The sequence below is a fragment of the Sorex araneus genome, chromosome 5 (assembly GCF_027595985.1).
Source record: "Sorex araneus isolate mSorAra2 chromosome 5, mSorAra2.pri, whole genome shotgun sequence".
NCBI classification, from domain to species: Eukaryota; Metazoa; Chordata; class Mammalia; order Eulipotyphla; family Soricidae; genus Sorex; species Sorex araneus.
In genome coordinates, this window is record NC_073306.1 from 169,478,988 (window position 1) to 169,502,440 (window position 23,453).

The 23,453-nt window shown below is 39.6% G+C and overlaps 1 protein-coding gene across 2 annotated transcripts in view; it reads right to left on the bottom strand.

Annotated features, from left to right (window-relative positions):
* ARAP2 (ArfGAP with RhoGAP domain, ankyrin repeat and PH domain 2) overlaps window positions 1-23,453 on the bottom strand; it is a 193,079-nt gene that overhangs the window by 151,078 nt on the left and 18,548 nt on the right. For both annotated transcript variants that reach the window (XM_055138467.1, XM_055138468.1), the window contains exons 2-5: window positions 15,389-16,457; window positions 2,762-2,820; window positions 1,183-1,259; window positions 391-482 (exon numbers count right to left, since the gene is read on the bottom strand). In XM_055138467.1, coding sequence (XP_054994442.1) covers window positions 391-482; window positions 1,183-1,259; window positions 2,762-2,820; window positions 15,389-16,302 — 1,142 coding nt within the window. In that variant the 5' untranslated portion in view covers window positions 16,303-16,457. The remainder of the gene's footprint in view (window positions 1-390; window positions 483-1,182; window positions 1,260-2,761; window positions 2,821-15,388; window positions 16,458-23,453) is intronic.

Sequence of the window (23,453 nt, forward strand, 5' to 3'; positions counted from 1 at the left end):
TAATGGGATAACTTGCAAAGCTAAACTTGTAATAAATGCATTATATTTGTAAAAAAATTCTGCACCTCACCTAATGACATTTTGCACTACTTTCTCCATAATAAAAATTATCTCGAGAGAGCAATCACGGCAACCATGCATTTACCAATTTTGGGCAAATAAAAGTGGTTACAATTGGGAAAAAGAAAAAACTAATCTCCTAAAAATTATCTTTAACAAATTGGGTTTTACTCCTAATTAATTAAAATGAGAAAACTTCCAAAATATTTAGAAGGAACATTGTTTTAACTTCCAGTACAAGCTATTTTCCTACAAATATAACATGTAAGAAATACAATATTGCATAACAATCCATTTAAAAAATAATAATCATCAGTCATGGCCTCATACCTTGAGTTGACAATAAGAGAGGTTTTATCAGTAGTTGTTTCCCCCTTAGCTGGTTCTTCATTGGCCCAAAATTCATTCCTTATACATCTCTTCTATTTTAAAGAAAACAGGATTTTAGTATCACATTATTATATAAAGATGCACAACATAAAGGTATAGTTTTATTAAACAAATATTAATTATATCAATTTTTAATAAAAACAATGTGAAAACATAGACTTTTAATGTCTTTGTCAGTAATTTGTTATTAATGATTAAACATTCCTGTGCAGGAAAAAAAAGATGCTAATCAAGAATAAAATTTATTAATTTTTATTCTCCTAATTTCCCAGTGCCTTCCAATTTGTATTCTATCAAGACTTGGGGGGTGGGGGTGGAGGGTTAACAGCAAAAGAGCACATTAACTAGAAAGACTGTAAATAAAGTGAATAAATATGTAAGCAAGATAAAGTGAATATTTATGTAGTTGCAAGGTTGCATTTAGAAATAAGTCAAAATAAAGTGGAAGTTTTATCTTTTGCTGTCTTTAATTTTGTCTTTTTATAAAATAACATCTTGTAAAAAAATTAAAAATGCACTGTCTTTTATTCCTACATTCAAACTGAAAGAAATCTTTTATTATAATTATGTCAAAAAATACCAATTTACCATGATTTACTAAACAGAATTATAGTGACTTGAAATTTCACTCTCCAATATAATGCATTCTTCAAACAGCTTCAGGAAAGAAGACAAATACAAGTAGAAGAGCTAAGAACTTAATATGGAAAATTTTAAACGAATTGGACTAACCTTAGGACTTTCTAGTCTCTGGAAGAGAAAGGTCTCTCCATAAGGAAAGATGGAAGATGAATTTTCTTCATTTGAATCTTTGAGGAAATTATAGAATGAGAATGGAAAGATGTAAACGTGAAAATTGCAAAAAAAAATCAAGGCATGTTTTTATATCATAGTGGTATCATAAGCTTTATTCTCTGAGAGTCCACAGTTCAAGTCTAACTCCCAAATCCATTCTCCTTTTGACACAGCATTCTCCGCCTATGGCCCTCAGTCAACAACCAGGGCGTATTACTCACTTCCTCAAGTCTTACATGTGAGAGCCAGACAGTTCATGCAACAGATAAGGTACTGTGTAGCATGTGGCCAAGCCCTTTTCAATGCCAAGCAGGGTTCGATCCCTAGCACCACATCTAATTCCCTGAGTACTGTCAGGAGTGAATCCTGAATACAGAGCTAGGAGTAAGGCCTGAATACTGTGAAGAAATGAAACAAAAAGCATGCCATGTCCTCTAGGACCTGCTAGCATCTTAAAATCACTAACAACAGGAAAATGTCCTAAACACACTAAAACAGCATTAGCAATGTAAGACTGTAGCACTGTAGCACTGTCCTCCTGTTGTTCATCGATTTGCTCAAGTGGGCACCAGTAACGTCTCCATTGTGAGACTTGTCATCATCATCATTTTACTAATGTAAAACTAAACTAAATCTATTGTCCTTGTCAAGAACATTCACAACAGCTAGATGCAGCATCACTCAAAATACCAGAACCCACTTTTCTAAGATCACAGCTATACCAACATACCTGTAACAGTCTCATGGAGTTTCAAAATCCTGTATCATACTCATGTGCAGGAAAGAATTGTTACCCTTGCATTTTTCAGCTGTGGTTAAAAGTTTTATTTCTTTTTCCTTTTCTTTTTATTAGTGAACCATCGTGGGGGTACTGTTACAGTCTTAACCAGAGATGCAAAAAAGTATAGTAGAAATGACATCTGCACTTACATGTTCCTTGCAGTACTGCTTACAATAGACAGAATCTGGTAAAAAGTTTTAAAGGTTCAAGTAGCAAGTGTTTGCCTTCTCCTTGTCGAGACATATGTTCAACTTGTATAGGCATAATATTAAAAAAGGAAAAGAAAAGAAAGGAAACCCTCCATCTGCGATCCATTTACCACAGGAACAATGATAGAGTTCTCCTGTTACCATGGCAAAATCACTTTCCATACATCTCTGTCCTGTACCTCAGACTGTTAGAAACCACTCAATTTAGTTAAATGTCTTTCCTGTGACTAATGACAAAGTGTGTGTGTGTGTGTGTGTGTGTGTGTGTGTGTGTGTGTGTGCTCGAACATTCGCGTTTGTGGGGGAGGGAGGCTTTTACATCATCATGTGCAAATTTCTTGCAGTCTATCTCACTGTCTTTTATTCATACACCTCTCAACGTATCTGAAGAACTACGAACCCTAGTAGTCAGTCAGGCCCATTATTCACTATCCCACAGGTGGGCTTCCTTCTCCACCAGGGCTTAAACACACTTAGGCAATCACAGGAGTGCTCATTTATAGAGACTTTAAAGGCTGCTACTCACTTGGCTGCATTACAGGCTTTCCAGTAGAGGTAGTACCATTTCTTCTCTCTCGGATATAGCTTAAAGCAAAAAGGGAAAACTGATGAGTTGAAGTAGATATAAGAAAAATGGATGTCACTACTGAGTAGAGGATTATTTCCAGACATATTCTATTGGGGTAGAAAAATGAATACTCACAAAAACTATAACTTTAATGAACCAAACAGCTAGCACAATGTATGATTTTTTAAAATGTGTTTTTATTTGACTTTATCCATGTTTTATTTTCACACTTAAAATTCACAAAAATTAAATCAAAATATTTGCTCCAGGCTTATATAAATAGAAAAAAAAAAATTCAAAACTGCTGGCCATGTGAGAAACAAATTTTCTAAACTAGCATCAGTGTTTGTGTAATTATTCCATAATTAGATATATAATGTTGAGACAGAAATTCACCTAGACTAATAAAAATAAATGCACAAAAACTATTCTAGAAGATCTAGGCTTGCTGTTTGGGGAGAGAAAAACATCTAACAGATAATTTCAATAGAAGACAATATAACAGCAATAATAGGGTCAAACCATGTGGGAACAAAGAATAATGATACCTACTACCAAATGAATGAGTGTTCATCTAAAACAAGGATCAGGACAGTGCCCTTACTATAAACTTTATTAATATATATTGCAATTACATGGTGTTATTATGTACATTACTTTCTGTCTAAATCATGGATAAAGATGACATTCTTTATACGCACATTATGTATTTCTGTATATATTATATATGTGTGTGCCTATACACAAACACACACACAGATCCAAGGAAGTGCAAGTCAGAAATCTAACAGAAAAGAATAGAATATGGATAAATTTCAAAATCACCGTAGATGCTGAAGAGAGAAAACTGCATGTAAGTTCTTGCCTGCAGCTGGCCAGGCAGAATCCACAGCAGCCACTAATGCCTGCCAAGGCCCACTAAGAATGATCTCTGAGCACAAAGTCAAAAGTAAGCCCTGAGCATCACCGGTGTGGTCCAACCTCCCCACAGAAATGCAAACAAAGAGGATTCTCTGTGGGGGGAGGGGAGACAGTAAAAATGCTCAGTGAAGAAAAAGACACAAGTTTCCAATACAAGGAAATAAAAGACATCGACATCAATAAAAATTCAGCCAACATTAAAGAGATGATTGCATTAGAAGAAAGAATGTATGCCAATAAGTTCAACAACTTAATGAAATAAAATCTCACAGGAACATAAATTACCAATATTGAGCAAAAACAAGTATAAAATCTTAATATTTCTATATGTATCAGAGTAATTTAATTATGTAATGTCAAAGACAGTAACAATAAGTTTTAAATGAGAGACATTACTGGTGCCCGCTCAAACAAATCGATGAGCAACAGGATGACAGTGACAGTGACAGTGAATTACATACCAATAAAAACTCTAGGCCCAGATATTTCACAGGTGAATTCCATTGGACATTAGAAAATAAATACTCCCAACCCTAAAAAACTAGTTCAGAAAATATGGAGAAGAGATAGGGATACTTACAAACTCATTCTATAAGGATAGACTTATTAACAGAACCAATCCAAAAGAAATAAAAAAAAAACTACAGATAACACAAATAAGAAAAAAATATTCCTCATAAACACGGAAGCAAAATTATTAAAAACATGTTAGCAAATCGAATCTGACAATATATAAGGCCAATATATTATGGCCAAATGTGATTTAATCCTGAAAATTAAAGGTGGCTTATTTAACATTTTCAATTTCAAACGTAGATTCAACATTTACTGGTGGATGGGCAAGGGTTGCCCCAAGGACTGGTCAGGAGGGGTCAGGGGACCACAGGCAACTCTCAGTCAGTCAGGATGTGGTTCACTGCAAGGGGACATGTATACCTGTGGTGACATGGATACCTGGACCAGCCTGGTGTGCTGGGGGCCTTCAGGTTACATCCAGATAATGTCCAGGGCACCCAATGCTACAACCGGTAATGCTGAAATATCCCCCCACTCCCTGTGGACAATGTCACAGGAATTAACAAAAAAATTTAATGTGGAAATGCAAATAACCTACAATGGCCAAAACCAATATTTAAAACAATGAAATTGTGAGATTGCATTATGCAATTTTAAAATTCAGCCTAAAATTACAGCAAGCACATGATATAGGAAAAGGATGGACATAAAAATATACTGAATCAAAACAAACGTCCATATATCCTCCCATATATCTGTGTTCGACTGATTTTTCTTTTTTGTTTATAATTCTTCTGGGTTTGGGGTCATACCAGGAAGTGCTCAGGGTTTAATCCTGGCTCTGTGATCAGGGATCAGTCATAATGAGGCTCGGGGGATCTTATGGGTGCCTTACCCATTCTGCTGTACTAACACTCAGGTGCCTGATTTTTCTTTTAAGATGTCAAAGCAATTAAATGGCAATAGATTCTTCACCAAACATTGTTGTATAAATGAATAACTCGATGAAAAGAATATCGACCGTTACTTCCAATGTGGACAAAAAAGTAAACAAATAGAATTTAGATTTAGCTGTTAATGCTAAAACTCCAAAACTGAAGATAACAATACTGCAATCTTACGGTATGCAAATATGTATTAAATAATATTAAAAACCATAAAATCATAGAAAAAGAAGAAATTGAAAAGTTAAAGCTTAGCAAAACATAAAACTGATGCCATATATTTTACAAGGGACTCACATCCAAAATACAAGAATCCTTAAGATCTGTAAGAAAAATCTCAATTCAGTAATGCAAAAAAATTTGAATGGCCACTTGACCAAGACAAGACCAACTTGATACCAACTACATACTCTGTAGAATGGCTGGAGGGATAATGCAGCAGGAAAGACATCAGACCAGGGACTGAGCCACAGTACCACACAACTGGCCCCGCAAGCACTGCCAGGAGTGATCCCTGAAGCACAGAGGCAAAAGAAACCCTGAGCACTGCCGGGTATGCCCCCAAAACAAACAAAAGATAACGCTAACGAGTATGTTTAAATTGGACTGGCAAGAATGTGTATCCACACTGACAAAACTGCTTGGCAGTTACTACTAAGGTTAATTACTGACCAGACTATTCAATTACAACTATTCGATCACGGAAACTCCACAGACTGCAAATATCTATCTTTTGCGATCTTTCTCCATAGTAGCTTTATTCTTCATTACTAAAAATGAGATAAGTTTACCGACAGCTAAATGCTAAAGAAGTAGCAGGACCGCACGGGAATACCACCCAGCTTAAATCACAACGTAGCCAGGGCCCCGCTCAGAGCACTGAGGTGCACGGAGCCCGCATACACAAGGCCCCATCTCAGCACCCTATCACTCCCCGGGCGCTGCCAGCGCCTAGCACTGAACTGCTGAACCTCTGCACTCAATTGGTCAGTGCCTCGCTGGCAGGCGAGTATCTCGGTGGGCTCCGGGCCCCTGAGCCACACTGGATGCACCTGAGCATCCCTGTGCTGAGTGAAAGTACACCAAGCTCACTGTACTGAAGTCCATTTCTCTGTCCTTCCAGAACTGGTAAAAATGGTGTGATCAGCAGCTGCCTGTTCTGAGAGGGGAGGGTGATTTTCTGCAAATGGGCAACTCTGTGGGGGATGACGGTTTTTATTCAAGACCTGTCATGATCTATTCTCTATCATGACTACGGCAGGGGCCACCGGGGCCTGTATCTGCCACGATTCATCAATTCAGGCGCTGAGAGATAGCTTACGCAGCAAGACACAGGCGTGGCACGTGGGAGGCTCCAAGTCCTATGCCTGGCACAGAGCGGTGCCGCCCAGCCCCTTGTCACGGCTATAGCCCCGGTGGCTTCCTACTACCACCAGGAGTGGCTCCTACAAAAAACATATTAAGAAAATCCACCTTTATACCGAAAATAAACCTATGCTAATACATACACACAGTATAAACTGAACTTCTGTGAACACGAGTGCATTATTTATATACTTAATGAACATGTAGTGAATGTAATAAGTATGAATACCAAAAAACATACATATAAAATAATGGGTGACTTTTAGAATATGGAATTTTAATCAACAGTAGACGTCAGATTATTGTACAGAAACAAAAACAAACTACAACCACAGGCAACAACATAATTGGAGATCAAAGTTAAGCAAGATGTGCTAGACACTCACCATATGGTTTGATTTGATTTTTTTTTTTTGGGGGGGGGACATGCATGTGGTATTCAGGGCTTAGTCCTGGCTCTGTGCTCAGGAGTCACTCCCGGATGTGCTCAGGGACCATAAGCAGTGCCAGGGTTCAGACTGGGATCAGTCCTGTGCAAGACAAGGACCTGAATCCCTGTATCCAATAGCTGGTGCCAAAATTTAAAAAATTCATAAACAGGTGAAATGATCGTTTTGGACATACTATGATGGTAAAACCTTTTTTAAGGAAGAAAGTAATAGTTGTCTAAGAAGCTGCCTTTGACAAGAGACAGACATACCTATTTGCCAGAAGGGTTCCAAAATAAGTCAAACTCTGTCACTAAAATCTTGATGCTAGTATACAACTATAATTGTTTCCTCAAAATTATGTCCCACTGACATAGATAGATGGTACATACTAATGTACCTTAACTTTTAAATCAAGTGGCACTCGACTTTTCTGCATCTTTGGTAATTTAATGTTAACAGCAAACACTGCTGATTCCTATTGGTCATTTACACAGTGTCAGGTATGGATCCCAGGATACTGCACATATATGAAAACAGGTGCATGTATCTAAATGATGTTTAAACTTACAATTATCTGCCCATACTTATTTTTCTAGGTGAAAAAAACTAGCAAAGAATTTAAATAATGGGGGCAGATAAATAGTACAGCAGGAAAGGCGACTGCCTTGCATGGTGCCAACCTGGGTTCTATCACCATCATCCCATATGGTCCCCTGAGCCCACGAGGAATAATTACTGAATGCAGAGCCAGGAGTAAGCCCTGAGCATCTCCAGGTGTGGCCCCAAAACAACCCTCCCCCACCCCTCCAAAAAAAAGTTAAATAACTTCTCCACAATCACACAGATCAAAAGAAACTCATCTGGAAATTCAAACTCAGCAGTCTAGGGTCAAAGAAATACAATGGGTAAATACTGCCTTGCATGCAGTTAACCATGATTCAATCACTGGCAACTCATATAGGCCCCCTTACTCCTGAGAGCAGAATCAGGCATAAGCTCTGAGCCCTGTGAGGCATGCTTCCCCAGCCCCCCACGACAACAACAAAAAGAACAACTAGGCTAACTATCTTCAGAAGTTTTATCCCAAAACATAATGTTCATTTAAGAAAGAAAGAAAATCTTATTAAAGAAAATGTGCACAAATTTTTAAAAAGACTCTGAACCATTAAGTGGCATTTTACAATTCGTTTTGTTGGTTCTACTATTGGCTAGACAAAATTTAAAGCAAAAACCTACTGAAAACTGGTGATTAGCAACTGTCTATAAATTGTCACATATACTACTTTACTAATACCTACTAAGAGTTAAGTTGTTATGTTTGAGCTGCATCCCATAGTTCATTTTTTTAACAGCCCTATGAGGGGAACCCTGGTGTCCCAATCCACTAAGAGGAAATGAGGTTAGAGCTAGAAAAACGAAACTAGAATTCAAGGTCAATTTTGAATTGAGGGCAAAGCCCAAAATCTTTCCTTCTTTCATCTCTCCTCACCAGTTATTTCTTTCAAATATAAACAGGTTGACTGGTGAAAGTTAAAAACTCATAAAAGAAGTCCTCTGACTTAAAACTGCCTCACCGTGACCAGCCAGTCCCAAGGGATCTACCTGCTTCTCCAGGTAGGAAAAGGGGTCCAAGATAAGCTAGAAGTAAAAAAAGAGAAAAGTGAAGTGACTAAAATAAGCCAAGGAAGAAACCATGGCAGAAACAGACCAGTGCAGGATGCAGAAAGATGAGGAGTTTCAACTGAAGCCTTCTCAGATAATAACTCTCAGAGCAATCTCTCAAAGAAACAGAGGAGCAAACACCAGAGACGCTCAAGGAACTGAATGGAAGCTACAAGTGCATGAAAACCATATTGACCATGATAAACAGCTCTGGAACACAGTGATGTCAAACTAGAAATTCACATGACCTAGAGAGCTTCTATGTGCTTTATATTGTCCAATAAATGGTGCATGCATTAAAAATAAAAAACAAAGAAAAAGAAAAGCAGCAGGCATCATCCCAGGGGATGCCCTGGGGTTTTTATGTTCTGTGACTCTGGTCAAGAGTTACCTAACAAGCTGCTCTGAGCAAGAGCTTTGTAGGAACGTGGTGAGGATTAATGAGAGAAGGAGTGAAACAAGCATTAAGACCTACCAGATAAAAACACTCGGTAAGAATGGGCCATTGCAATGTTCGCCCTGTTTGCAGGGGTTGGGGGAGCACCCAGCAGTGCTCAGGGCTTATTCTGGTTCTGCTCTCATCAATCACTACTGGCAGAGCTGCGGTGATCATATGTGGTACCAGGGATCAAACCCAGGTCAGCAACAAGCACTCTACCTGCTTAAATGTCACTCCAATCCAACAGCTGCTATTTTTATTGCGTTTTTTTTTTTAAGGCAATGTTCCACCAAACCATCCTTCTTGCACTTAAAGTACATATGCCTTTATCACAAAATTCTTAAAAGTACAAACAACTTGCATCTCTAATAGAGAAAATACATCAACAAGCTAATAAAATAAATTGTACATATTCTTGTAATAGACTGTTATATTGCAGGTATTGAACAGACAAATCTGAAAAAAAAATTGGCATACCAAGTCACCAAAGAATAAATCTGATGATCAAAGTGAACATTCAACATACCTACAGATGCTGGTTTCTTTTTTTTTTACATTTTTTCCTAAATATTACAGATGAAAGGCTTTCACAGAAGAGTTATTTCAGAAAGGGCAACATTTACCTTAGTTTGTCCAGCAGAACTTCAATAGATTTTTTTTAAGTGCAGCCACACCAAAAAGATAATTACATACCATAAAGAGATCATTATACAGAAAATTTTGTTTAAAATGAAGTTCTCACAATTCACAAGAGATTCCACAGGTCATTACAGATTTGAGTTCAAAAGAAAAACATGAAAATAATTAGAGAGCAGACTGAAATGTCTTGATCCTCAATTTAAAAAAATTAAAATCAGAAAACTGTCTTAAGAATTACCTTTTGCCTAACTAAAACATACAAATCTGAACTCAGAAAGCATAAATGGTTTAACTACATCATACACTAAGAATGTAAAATTTTTAATGCACAGATAATTAAGTCTCAATCTGTGGAGGAAAAAAATCCTTAGGTAAGAATAAATTATAATTACAGAAGGATTATAACACTGAAGTCTGCGTTATCATAAAACTTTTTAATCAAGCAGCAAATTTCGCAGTGCGAAATAGAGCTTTCAACCAAGGTGGAACACTTTTAATTATGAAAAATAAAAGAGTACCACTGCAATTTCTGTAATTAGTTCCAAGTATCATGCAGACAGATACCACCTCCCTCCTTGGAGAATAAATCAAACCATTAATAGTGGAAGAAAAATATGGAGGGTTTTTATTTTTCATAACAAGTTCAAAACAGACCGAGGACATCAGATTTAGATTAAAATTTTGAAATCCCTCTGGCAATAGAGTACATTTCAGTATTAGAATAATCCGGAAGCGCAGTCCGTAGACCAGACTCTGCAGAGATCTTTACTCGCTTGCTTCCACCCACTGCCCAAACACTGAGGCTCTACTCCACTAAGGGTGCTGTCATCTGTGCCAAGGGTAACTTTAAAAAAAGTCACATGAAAGATACATTTAATCCTTCCAGAGGAAGAGGAGCAAGGTATCCCCCGAGCTGAAAGACACAGGTTTCTTCCTGCCTAAAGCTCCAAGGCAGGGCCTCCCAGGAGAAGCCTCCCACAGGACCAGCCCCTGATGCCCACAAAGTGGCAACAGGTTGGGCAGGTTTCTGACTGGAGACCTCCAAGGGAGAGATCTCCAGCCTCAGGTGATAAGGAGCTGATTCCTCAATCCTCAATTCTGATGGGACCCTCAAGAGGAAAGGACATTAAAAAAAAAAAAATGACTCAGATTTAAAGATGAGCAGATTGAACTATAAATGGATGCAGATTTGCAGGGATGCTCACATCACTACAACACTGTAGCACTGTAGCACTGTTGTCCCACTGTTCAGCAATTTGCTCGAGCGGGCGCCAGTAACGTCTCCATTGAGACTTGTTACTGTTTTTGGCATATCGAACACACCACATGTAGCTTGCCAGGCTCTGCCGTGCGGGCAGGGTACTCTCAGTAGCTTGCCGGGCTTTCCGAGAGGAACGAAGGACTCAAACCCCGGTCGGCCACATGCAAGGCAAACACCCTACCTGCGGTGCTATCGCTCCAGCCACATACACATCACTATGCAGTGTTATAATTCACTACTCTTAAGATAAAATTTTTAAAAATATATTAAGGAGATCCTGAGGTTTACTGCCCAACCTAAAGTGCAAGCCAGTCCAGCCTTCTTGAGAAAAAAGAACAAGCAGGACTTCAGGGAGGAAGTCCAAGGCAACAGTAAAAATAGAGCCAACCCCTAGGAGATGTGCAAGTTCAATTCCAGATCACCCCAGCAACGCCAGAAGCAATCCCTGAGAGGGAAGAGTAAAGCCCGGAGCAACACCAGGTGGGGCCCAGAAACAAAATGTTTGAGCCACAGTCTATTAAGTGAATAACAGCAGTATATGTTTATTTAAATGTTTAAATAACAAATATTATTTTTTTTAATGTTTAAATACTTCATAGGCCAGAGAGGTAGGAAAAGAGGCAAAGCACCTGCCTTGCAGTCAGCTGTCCCAGTTCAATCCCTGGCACCCCACATGGTGCCCGGGACGTCCCTAGGAGTAACCCGAGTACAGACCAGGAGTAAGACCCGAGCACAACCAGGTGTGATCCATAAAACAACAACAATTTAATGATTTTTCAGTGGTTTTGTTAATTGCAGCCTTTAACATGCTGCAATCACTTTGCAGTTGGGAGTTACAATAGTAACATCAAAGATCAACATTCATCATAACAGACTATCAAGAAAAAGATTTGCCAGAGTTACTAAGCAAGCACTTTTGGCACCATTTTTCTATAGAAAATGGTGCCAAAAGGCTCAGGAGGCCCAAAATTGCCATAGCCTTCTATCGGGCAAAAGCACACTAAGAGAAAAGCACACAGGTGGGAAGAAAGGGGGCGGGGTGGCATACTGAAGTAAAGCAAAACAAAGTATCTTAGGAAAACACATCTATCACCATAGTCCTTTCCATAGCTACGAAGTCTTTAATAGAGTGAAAGATCTCCTCGTTATCAGCATTTCTATAATGTATCTGGTGCATCAAGGAATGAACTAAATACCATTAGATTTCATTTGATTAGAGAAATCCTTGGATTCTATAATCCAGTTTTATATTTCAAAGTCATATCATAACCCCAAATTCTTGCAATTGCTATTTGCAAATCAGGCAAAGAACATACGGAAAAACTAGTGGTTGAAGTCTAAAAAGAACATACTTGATACTGAGCACCACTGTTCCAAGATGATACTCTCTACCATGGCCAAAGAAAAGGTGGGTGGTCACTCGACCTCACACTTCTTCATCCTCAGCAATGGAAAACAAATTACCTAATGCTTCCTTTTCAGCAGGTCTGACTTTAGGGGAGAGACTCTCCAAACAATAATAGTGAGTTTTGTTGAAATATTGTATGCAATCAAAGTGAAAGTAAAGTGAAATTTATTAGTTACACAGGCGGGGGGGGGGTTAGGGTGGGGGGGCTAGGGGCGGGGGGGTGTTTGGGGTGTGAGGGGGCGGGGTGGAGCTATACTGGGATTCTTGGTGGTGGAATATGAGCACTGGTGAAGGGATGGGTATTCGAGCATTGTATAACTGAGATTTAAACCTGAAAACTTTGTAACTTTGTAACTTTCCACAATAAAAAATTAAAAAAAAAAAAAAAAGAAAAGGTGGGTTACCTTGAGAAAAATGGCAATGGTATGACAAAGTACAAATTTACTGACTACTAATTTCAACATTATTCCAACTTTCGTTTTTATTATTTTATTATCTTGTAGTTGGATTTGGGCATCACATCCAGCTGTGCTCAGCACTGACTCCTGGTTCTGTGCTCATGGATCAATACTGGCTCAGGGGACCGGGTAGGATGCCAGGAATTCAACCTGTGTTGGCCTCGTGCAAAGCAAATGCACTACCCACTGAATTGTTTCTCCAGTCTCTCAACTTTCATTTTTAAAGGTTCAGACACATGGAATTCTGTTATTCAGAATACTTAATAACAAGTCTCCCATGGGAAAGCGAATTATACTTACAATCAATGAAACAAAAGCTGTCAACAATTTATGAAAAAGGGCGTGTCTCGCTTACAATTTAAACCAAATGTTTTGTATCTGAAGCTGTCCTTGTGGTTCCCCAAAAGAGTCTTCCCTTCTAAATACACAGCTTCAAAGTCTACACCTAAAATACTGTTATTTTAGCACTGTAGCACTGTCGTCCATTGTTCATCAATTTGCTCCAGCGGGCACCAATAACATCTCCATTCTGAGACTTGCTGTTCCTGTTTTTGGCATATCGAATACACCACAGGTAGCTTACCAGGCTCTGCCATGCAGGCGGGATACTCTCAGTACCTTGCCGTGCTCTCTGGGAGGGCCGGAGGAATTGAACACGGGTTGGCTGCATGCAAGGCAAACGCCCTACCCACTGTGCTATTGCTCCAGTTCTTTAAAATTAGCAAAAGAACGTTAAAACTGAAGTCTCAACATACAAATTATATGCAATTCTTATGTTATAAATTTTAATGATATTTACTTCTGATTCAGTAGGGCAGGAATGATAGCACAGCAGGTAGGAGGTTTGTCTTGTATGCAGCTGATCCAGGTTCGATTCCTCCACCCCTCTCAGACAGCCTGCTACCGAGAGTATCTTGCCCACACAGCAGAGCCTGGCAAGCTACCCGTGACGTAACTGATATGCCAAAAACAGTAACAAGTCCCACGATGGAGAGTGCCCGCTCAAGCAAATCAATGAGCAACAGGATGACAGTGACAGTATTCAACTACTAATTCAGAAGTGAATATCCTTTACCTCTAAAGAAGTAGATTCCATGGGGCTGGAGCAATAGCACAGCGGGTAGGGTGTTTGCCTTGCACGCGGCCGACCCAAGCTCGATTCCCAGCATCCCATATGGTCCCCCGAGCACTTCCAGGAGTAATGGAGTAATTCCTGAGTGCATGAGCCAAAAATAACCCCTGTGCATTGCTTGGTATGACCCAAAAAGAAAAAAAAAAGTGGATTCCAGAGTCAGAGGTAACGAAATGAAATCTCTGCACACAACTCCTGTAATACTGGCAAATCTCACTAAGGCTCAGTTATCTTGTAACTAAATAAATATTACCTACTCCACAGGTCCTCTGTAAAATGTAAGGTAACCCACAGAAAGGTGTAAAAGAAACTAGCAAGTAAGTACTTAATAAATGGCACTATTACAATTGACTTCTGAGTAAATACCATGAAATGTTATTGGCATCAAGGACTCAGAGATAAAGACTAGGGTCTCTGGATCCATAAACTCAAAAGTTTATGTTCTAATAGGAAGCAATGCCCTGAACTGCTACATTTTCTCTTCCAAATATTAAACGTCCAAGTTTCCTTTACTAAGTATGAGCAGAATCTCGCACAACTGTGAAGGTCCCTGAGGCCAAGTTAGACAGCAGGGCAGAGGAGGCGCTTGCAAAATACCAGTCCAGAGCCCTCGCAGGAAACCCTGTACGAGCTGCCAGCGGCACAGCTGCCACACTTCGACAGCCTTGTGACTCTCAGCAGGGCCCGGGGTTAGCAAAGACAATGGAAAAGATCTCAACCCACCCTGAAGAAAACCACAACTATTTTAGGTGTGACAGTGAGAAATGGATGGAAACTCTCTGCTGATGCAATCAGCTTCTGTCAGATGCCACAGTGGCTTCAAGGTTCCAGTGACCTGACTTGCTGGTTGGGCGCCTCAGGGATTCGGTCCCTAATGGTGATGGGCTGGTTTTGATCCCCTTCCTCTCTGGCACACTGCAGGCCAAGAAAGTGCTCCCTACGTGTGAGCTGAGTTCATCCTTGCCAAGGCAGCAGAGCTGCAGGCAGATGCAGTAAGAGCCCCCAAACCTCCACTCCCGTCAATGAACAGATAACCCCAAGGGGAGGTAGCATCAATCAACCAAGTTCCAGAAGTGTCACACGGAGGAACACCAGAGCAGGTACAGAGGAAAGGTATGGGGAAGAATATCCGAGTCAAACTGGTTAGGATTTAGAGAAGAGGCTGGGCTCAATGAAATGCAAAAAGCAAGAGAGTCCACTCAGCCATAACTGAAAGCAGGCTCTGGAAAATAATATACAAGAGAAATGGCATGAGGGAAAAAGACTTAAAAAAAGCAAATGTTTGGTGGAATATATAAATTAAATCAAATTTAGAAAGAAAGAAAAACCTAAAATAATCCACAAAACAAAAAAACTATTATTATTATCCCAGGCTGAACATATACATACAATACTTTCAAAATTCTTACCTCCCTGAAACTCCTTTTGCTGACCCTGGAATTTCTGGCACAGGTCGATGTCTCAAGAGAAAAGATCGAGATGGTCTTGAAACCAATTTACTACGGCTTCTCATAGGTGTTAGCATTGGAGATGACGGAACATACAAATCATTTACAACCATTTCTCCTTGGAACTGGAAGAACGGGGGTGGCGGGGAGCTCTTTACTAAGCCATTAGTTCCACTCCCAGCATTTGTCTCTGACACTGAACATCCAAGCAAAGAAAGACTCTGAGGGTCCACCTTGGGAAGCTGGTTCACATTTTTGGAGATCAAATCAATCTTTTCAGGCTGTTCTTCAATTGTGCCATCCACCGTCTTCCTTGTAATCAACGATTCGACTGTAATATTTTTACTATCAAGCAAAGAACCTTGAAAAGAACTCAAATTCAAGTGTGGTTCTTGAGGTTCTTCTTCTGGAATGGGAAAGTTATGTGCAGGAAGCAGTATCTTATCAGTTGATTTAAGAGACTGACTATTTTCCACACGGGCATCAATCTGGCCAAGACCTTTTGTAACACCCTTCAAATGCTCTGGGTTGGGTACGTGAACGCCACTGGACGCCAAAAGTTCTGTGCAAGTATTCTGATCAAGAGCTGGAACATGGTAATCCTGCAAAGCTTCATCAATCTTCCTTGATTTTTGAACGTTGGCATATATGGGAATGTCCTGCATTTTAAGCAGGATGATCTGTAGCTGTTTAAGAATCCTCCTCCGGTGTCCTGTGGGGGATATTCCAATTTTGTGGAGCACACCGTCATTTATGCCTGCACAATCCTTCACAGTATTAAATCCAAACTTCTGAAAGTGTGAGAGATACTGCTCCAAATTAATGCTCATTAGGAAATCTTTGATATCAACATTTACTTCACTGGTTGAGGACATAATGATGACTTCATTACTGAGCGGAGTTACTAAAAGCAGGACAATGAGATACACAAGGGAGTGCACTGCTCTGTTGGTTTTCCCTCTGTCGCTTGCAACAGAAAAGTATCTCCAAATGTTATTTTCTCCACTGTGGCTGCTTTATGTGCTTAAGCCTGCAAGAAAGGAAAATTTATTACTCTGTTTTATTAATTAAAACCTCATTTTACACTAAATTTTTACTGCAGAAACATAATACTAACATGTTTACCTACTACAAGTTTGGAACCTTTGTGTATTACTTTGCATGACCTAGGAAGATTATTTTTTTTAATTTTATTGAATCACATAAAGAAAATTTTTAGGTAGAGTGTGAAGGTACTGGACAGATATGCTATACAAATATCAGTGATGCTTTCAAAAAGATGAAAAGTGGGGGCTGGAGCAATAGTACAGTGGGTAGGGCATTTGCCTTGCACACAGCCGACCCGGGTTCGATTCCCAGCATCCCATATGGTCCTCTGAGCACTGCCAGGGGTGATTTCTGAGTGCAGAGCCAGGAGTAACCCCCCTGTGCATTGCCACGTGTAACCCAAAAAGCAAAAAAAAAAAGTTACTCACACAAATATAAAATGAACGTGCACCATAAATTTTATTTAGCATAAAATTATTGTAAGATTAATAAACTTATTAACAAAGAAACCAATGAGACTGTAAAGTTACTTCCAAGAGCTTATGCATATGGTAGGCATACCTAGTCCATAAGAAAAGACTTTTTCTTAAGTGTTTTTGAAAGGGAGGAAAAAGAAGTTAACAAGCTACAGGCAAAGAAACCATAATCTTTAGGGTTATCTTTCCCCTAATGGCAATCTATAAGATAACACATAACTTTGTAGTTCTGGATTCTAAACAATAGTAAAAAACAATGTTGAAACAAGAATTAAAACTAAGTATTTCTAAGGTGGGTCTGTTAAATAAAATCCCTAGCAAAGCACTGATAGAACAGTGCTTTCTTCTGACTTCCAAGTTTTAGATATGTTTTCTTAGAGTAAACATAAATGCCCTTTTCCTTTTCCATAAAACATCCGTCAGTGACTGCTTTTAAAAGCCTGGGCAGGGCTAGGCCACAGCTGGCCGCAGAGTTCATGCCATGCACATGGACGTTCCTGGGTTTCCCAGGCAAGGCAAACACCTGCCCCCACACCTGCCCGCCCCCCCCACCACCTTCACACAAACACACAGAGAGCACAGAATTTTATTTCCCAGGTCATTTATTTTCAGGGAAATCATTTTCAGCTCAAGGAAGCAGCGACATTTTAAGAACAATATCTAAGTTGAACAGTTAACTCTTAAATATAATCAATAACAGGAAATAAGTTAATATGGAAATAAAAGGTAAAGATAGAAAGGTCACATGCTTCCTTATACATTGCAAATTCATATAGACTCATGATACTCCCAATCTTCACATGACTTATTCTTTTTAAACACACTTCTCTGGGTACTGTTTAGGTACTTATTTAGGTAGTATTCAATGGTTGTTTTCAGTTTGTGAAAATGCGAGGGATGTCAACATTTCTGGATATTGTGATCCAGCAAAAAGAGACACAGACTACACATGATACTTACAGTCCTAAGTAATATGTGGCATGCCCAAACAAGGAAAATGTGTCTGAACAAATCTGGATGCAATGTTTCCCAAAACCACATCTGCAAATAGCTCTCTAAAAGGAACAGCTCAGACTGTGTTACCTGCCAATGACTTCTAGGTTTCCACAACATTAAAAAATCAGCTAACATTCATAAAGAGGCATAGGATAAAAGAAAAAAAGCACAGGTCCTCTTCAGACAGCACTGGACATGACAGAGAGAAGGGATAAAGGTAAAACATGACTACCAGTAGGTGTCCCTTGCCACACTAAAAATGACCTATTGTCAGGGGCAAATTACTTAGATCCTGAGGCCACACACACCTAAGATTGCTCTCATGTGTGCCATACTTTCATTTTATAAACACACCAAATTTTGGGGTTTTTTTTAATATCACAAAATAGGACTAATGACCAACAAACCAGCTAGTACCTTGGACTTCCCAGTCTCTAAAACTGTGAGAAAATAAATATTAAAGCTAGTCTATGGAATCTTTGTTTATCAGGGACAACTGACCACAGTCCAATGTCCTGCCTGCATTTTCCAAAGTTCAGAACCCATTACATCTCTTGAATTATTACTGTTCTCTATACAAGTTTTCCTGTTCTCTATTGTATCGAGAATAATAGTTCTCTAAACAAATCCGTCAGCCCAGTCTCCGTGTATCAGTGAACTAGCAAAAATCCAAGAAGTCATGTTACCCCCACATTCTCAATAGGATAAAAATTAAGTTCATTATGGTGTCATACTATGGAACCAGTTCTTGCTCAAACAATAGTAAGAATAATGAGCAATGATGCAAGCAGCAATTATTTTCCAGACACAATTCCTCATATATATTTGCTTCAAGGTGGGTGTTCCTATGTATTCCCTCCAAGCTCAAGTTCACTTATGCCAAATATTTTGTGCCAGCATCCTTCACTCACTTTAACTCATTATCATTCCAGAGACAACAAACTACCTAATAACTTCCTATATCTTGCATAGGCTGTATCTGCTTAAAAATCTGAACATTTTACAAAACCCTATGCAGTACTAAAAAAAATTTATGTGCAACTATCAATTCCTCTGTGAAGGTTTATGACTGACCTCTTAAAATGGAATATAATTGACTCATTTCCCCACAAATATCTATAACTAGGATACAAGAAATGTTCAAAATGACCACGTGTATATGAGAGATGGGGAAAAGTTGGGAGAGATAAGAAGAGTTTGTATTTGTTATTTTTTGGCCTAACTGATGAATGTATGAGTCTGTGTTTCAATGCAGAGACTACTCTTGGCCATGAAATATTCATACATACCTGCGGGGTGGACTGAATCAAGGCTCACACACCAAAAGTTCTACTAAAAACCATCTCTCCTGCTCCAATACAGCATACTAAACATGACTAGTGAATCCCATTTTGTTTCGGGACCGGGAAGAAACTCCTCCCAACAGAACCAACAATCTCTCTCTGCACTTTAGATCTGCCCCATCCTCCAAGCACCAGCCTTTCTTACTCTCTGACCACCAAGAGAGTTCACAATCATACTTATTGCAGAAGATACTTCGAGCCCCCAATAACATCAAATACAAAAAGCTAAGCAAGTCTAACTACCATTAAAAAATTGCAGGTGTCTAAACTGAGGATATAGCTCAGAAGGACAACTTTTGTCTTGCACATGTTAAGGCCCTGGGTTCAATCCCTGGTACCACAAAGAATTAAAAAAAATTAAAACCTAAAGGGCAAAATTCATTATAAAATTGAATTTCTCCACATTCTCTCCAGCTTAGCACACTGGCATGGCTCTCCAAGTACTGGGCAGAAACCGGTAACAGGACAAGTCCAAGTTACAGGTCCAAGGACAGGTTACAATATTGTAACATACCCCAAAGATGACTGGGTTAAGCAATAAATCTAGTAGCATTTAAAATCCTCACAATCCCTTTACCTATGTTTTAGCGCTAGTATCTGTATCGCAAACCACAATGTCCAAAAGGCAGTGAGAGAGAGAGAGAGAGAGAGAAGAGAAAAACGCCTGTCATAGAGGAAGGCAGGGGGTGGGAGTGGGGGATGACGGGAGGGAACCTGGGGACACTGGCGCTGGGAAATGTACACTAGTGGAGGGATGAGTGTTGGAGCACTGTATGACTGAAACCTAATCATGAACAGTTCTGTAAGGGTCTATCTCACAGTGTTTCATAAATAAAACCCAAAGTAAAATAAAAAATTAAAATAAAATCCTCATAATCCGCAAAAGACTTCTGCACCATCCCACTCAGACCTATTTTCATTATTCTCCTCCCTTAGGACAAAATGTTAGTCCTAATACATTAGACTCCAATTTCACCTTTCCCACTTTCTAGCACTGTAAATATGAGCAAACGCCTCTACATCTGCATATTTTCTTTTATTTTTATTTATTTTTTTAATAGTGAATCACAGTGAAGTACAGTTACAGACTTACAAACTTTCGTGTTTGTGTTTCAGTCATACAATGATCGAGTACTTATCCCTCCACCAGTGCCCATTCTCCACCACCAATGGTCCCAGTATCCCCCCCACTCCACCCTGCCTCTGTGGCAGGGCATTCCCTTTTGTTCTCTCTCTCCTTTGGGGTGTTGTGGTTTGCTATAGAGGCACTGAGTGGCCATTGTGTGCAATCTACAGTCTACATTAAGCACACATCTCCCAACCTGAGCAGGTCCTGCAAACACCCTTTACTCGGTGTTCCCTTCTCTATCTGAGCTGTCTTTTCCCCTAGCATATAAGGCCAGCTTCCAAGTCATGGGGCAAATCTCCTGGTCCTTATTTCTACTATTCTTGGATGTTAGTCTCCTACTCTATTACTTTATGTTCCACAAATGAGTGCAATATTTCTACGTTTATCCCTCTCTTTCCGACTCATTTCACTTAACATGATACTTTCCATGTTGATCCACTAATATGCAAATTTCATGACTTCATCTTTTCTAACAGCTGCATAGTATTCCATTGTGTAGATGTACCAAAGTTTCTTTAACCAGTCATCTGTTCTTGGGCACTTGGTTTTTTTCCAGATTTTGGCAATTGTAAACAGTGCAGCAATGAACATACAAGTACAGATGTCATTTCTACTATACTTTTTTGCCTCCCCGGGATATATTCCCAGAAGTGTTATTGCTGGGTCAAATGGGAGCTCAATTTCTAATTTTTTGAGAATTGCCCATACTGTTTTCCAAAAGGGCTGAATCAGTCGGCATTCCCACCAGCAGTAAAGCAGAGTCCCTTTCTCCCCACATCTATCTGTGTATTTTCTTACAAACAGAACATAAAATTTCAAAGGGATGTAAATGAGATAATCTATGATAAGGGTCAAAACAGTGTTTAATACGTGGTGACTGTTAAGTAAACTTTAGTTCCGTCCTTGTATTTATTTTTATCATTACAGTCATTTTCTCCCATGGCTGAAATATCTCCCAATTCTTTGAAGCCAACTCAAATGTTCTTTTCTTCCCAGGGTTCAACTGAACAGGATATAAACTTTTTAGATTCCAACATTATTTACTATGTGGAGCATTTAATCACATTCTATTAATATAGCAATCTATGGAATTAAATAATGTAATATAAACATTACTTTCTGTAAGCCAGAAAACCTGGGTCAAATCCAAGGCCATCCACTCACTAGTTTTGTGAGTGTGGACAAGTTTAACCTCTCCTTCGATTAGTTTCCTCACTAAGAAAACTGAAGTATCAACAGCACTGATAACAAAGAGGTGCGTTAAGAGATTTAGAACACCAAATTCTAAATAAGTCTGCCAATATAAGTACCTTTTCTTATCTCATCATAAGCCAAACAGAGAATATTGTTGCCAAGATGATGACCAACCCATATGGACCAACTCATACTGACTAACCCTGTCCAATAGTTGCTAGACTACTTGTTTATGAACGTATTGCCTGCTGTATCTAGAGTATGCGTCTGGAGAATGACAAGGTGTTGGTCTGACAGGTTTAATTACCTTTGCCCATCCTATCCTGACCCATTTCCACAAGGAAGCAAAAGAAAAGCAGCAGCGTTTCAGAACACCTGCTACCTACCTGGCCAGTGACATCACCTGAAACACACTGATATCCGATTGAGGTCAACCTTGAAAGGCCGTCCTAAACCAACTCCTCCTCACCACTTCCCCTTGCTTACACTGTGTATCTTGTACCTGAGGCCTCTGCCATACCTGACCTCCGGCCCAGATTCTGCGCCGTGCCCACACAGTGGTGTTCTCAGTACAGCAGCCATACCTGTGACTTCCCAGCTTCATCTCCCCTTGGCTTTCTCCCTCCTTTCTAGGCAGACGTTAAGTTGGCCAGAGTCCTGTTCCCTTGGAACTTCATCTTTCCCCATTTCTTCATCTTTCAATTCTCTTCTCCAACACGCAGCCCAGCTCACACTGCACTCCATTACTCTCGGGGCTTGGGGCTCAAACATGCTCTCTTGGGGAAGCTGTCCCTAAGTCCTTAGACGTACAAGCATGCTCGGTGCCTCACCGCTGCTCTGTACTCTGTCTTGCCTGTGACAACTGGACATCTATCTGTTGATGTCCAACATCGTGTCTGCTGCTACCTGCTCTAGCCCAGAGCATTGAACACTACCGGGCACACAGCAGGCTGGTGTTTACAGAATAACTTTTTGGCTCTGGGAAGATTTTTGATGAAAACAGAGAATATACATGGTTTTAAGGTTTTGTTAATTCAATCGCTAAGCTTGTATAGAGCACACAGGATGCAAACATGGCTTTTTCCAGACCATGTCACCACTAAAAAGTCTTCAAGTCAGGAGTTGGGGATTGGCTGCAGGACAGCTGGAAGCATTCCAAACCAGCAGTTTGACTTTAATATACACATACATTCATATATATGTATATGTATATGTGTATATATATATATGGGGTGTGATATCCTTTCATCTTTCCCCTCCCAGGCCTCAAGAAAGAAAAGTCACCAGCATGCACCCTCACCCCCAATTATCAGTTTTGTTTTGTCACATCCTCTAGTTGAGCTAGGTGAGAAAACAACCATGTATCACTTACGGTCACTGAGTATTTACTGCTGACAACTTCTGGGATTACAGTTGCCTGTCCAGTATGTGACTGGAGGCAAAAATGCTGCATACATGCCGCTGAATTCACTTATGAATTTAATCCGTGTCTTTAAAAACATACCTTTCTCGTCAGAAAAATGACCTTAGCAGACTTCAAATCTATAACTGTGTCAAAGTAACAAATAAAGCACCATAGAACTAAAATGAATATTTTAAAATACCATTTAAAATAAACACTTATCAACATGAATAAAAGAAAGAAAAGTAGGGACAAGACAGGAATCCTGGGGAAGGATCCAGAAGATAGCTCAAAGGAAGTGTTGGGAGAGCATGGCCTACAGGCACGGAACTCCGGGGTTCAATCCCCAGTAAGAAACAGTCCCCCACTACCATCACCAGGTGTGGCCCTCCAGGGGGCCACAAGCAGTACTAGGCCTGAGAACTGCATTTCTAGGCCC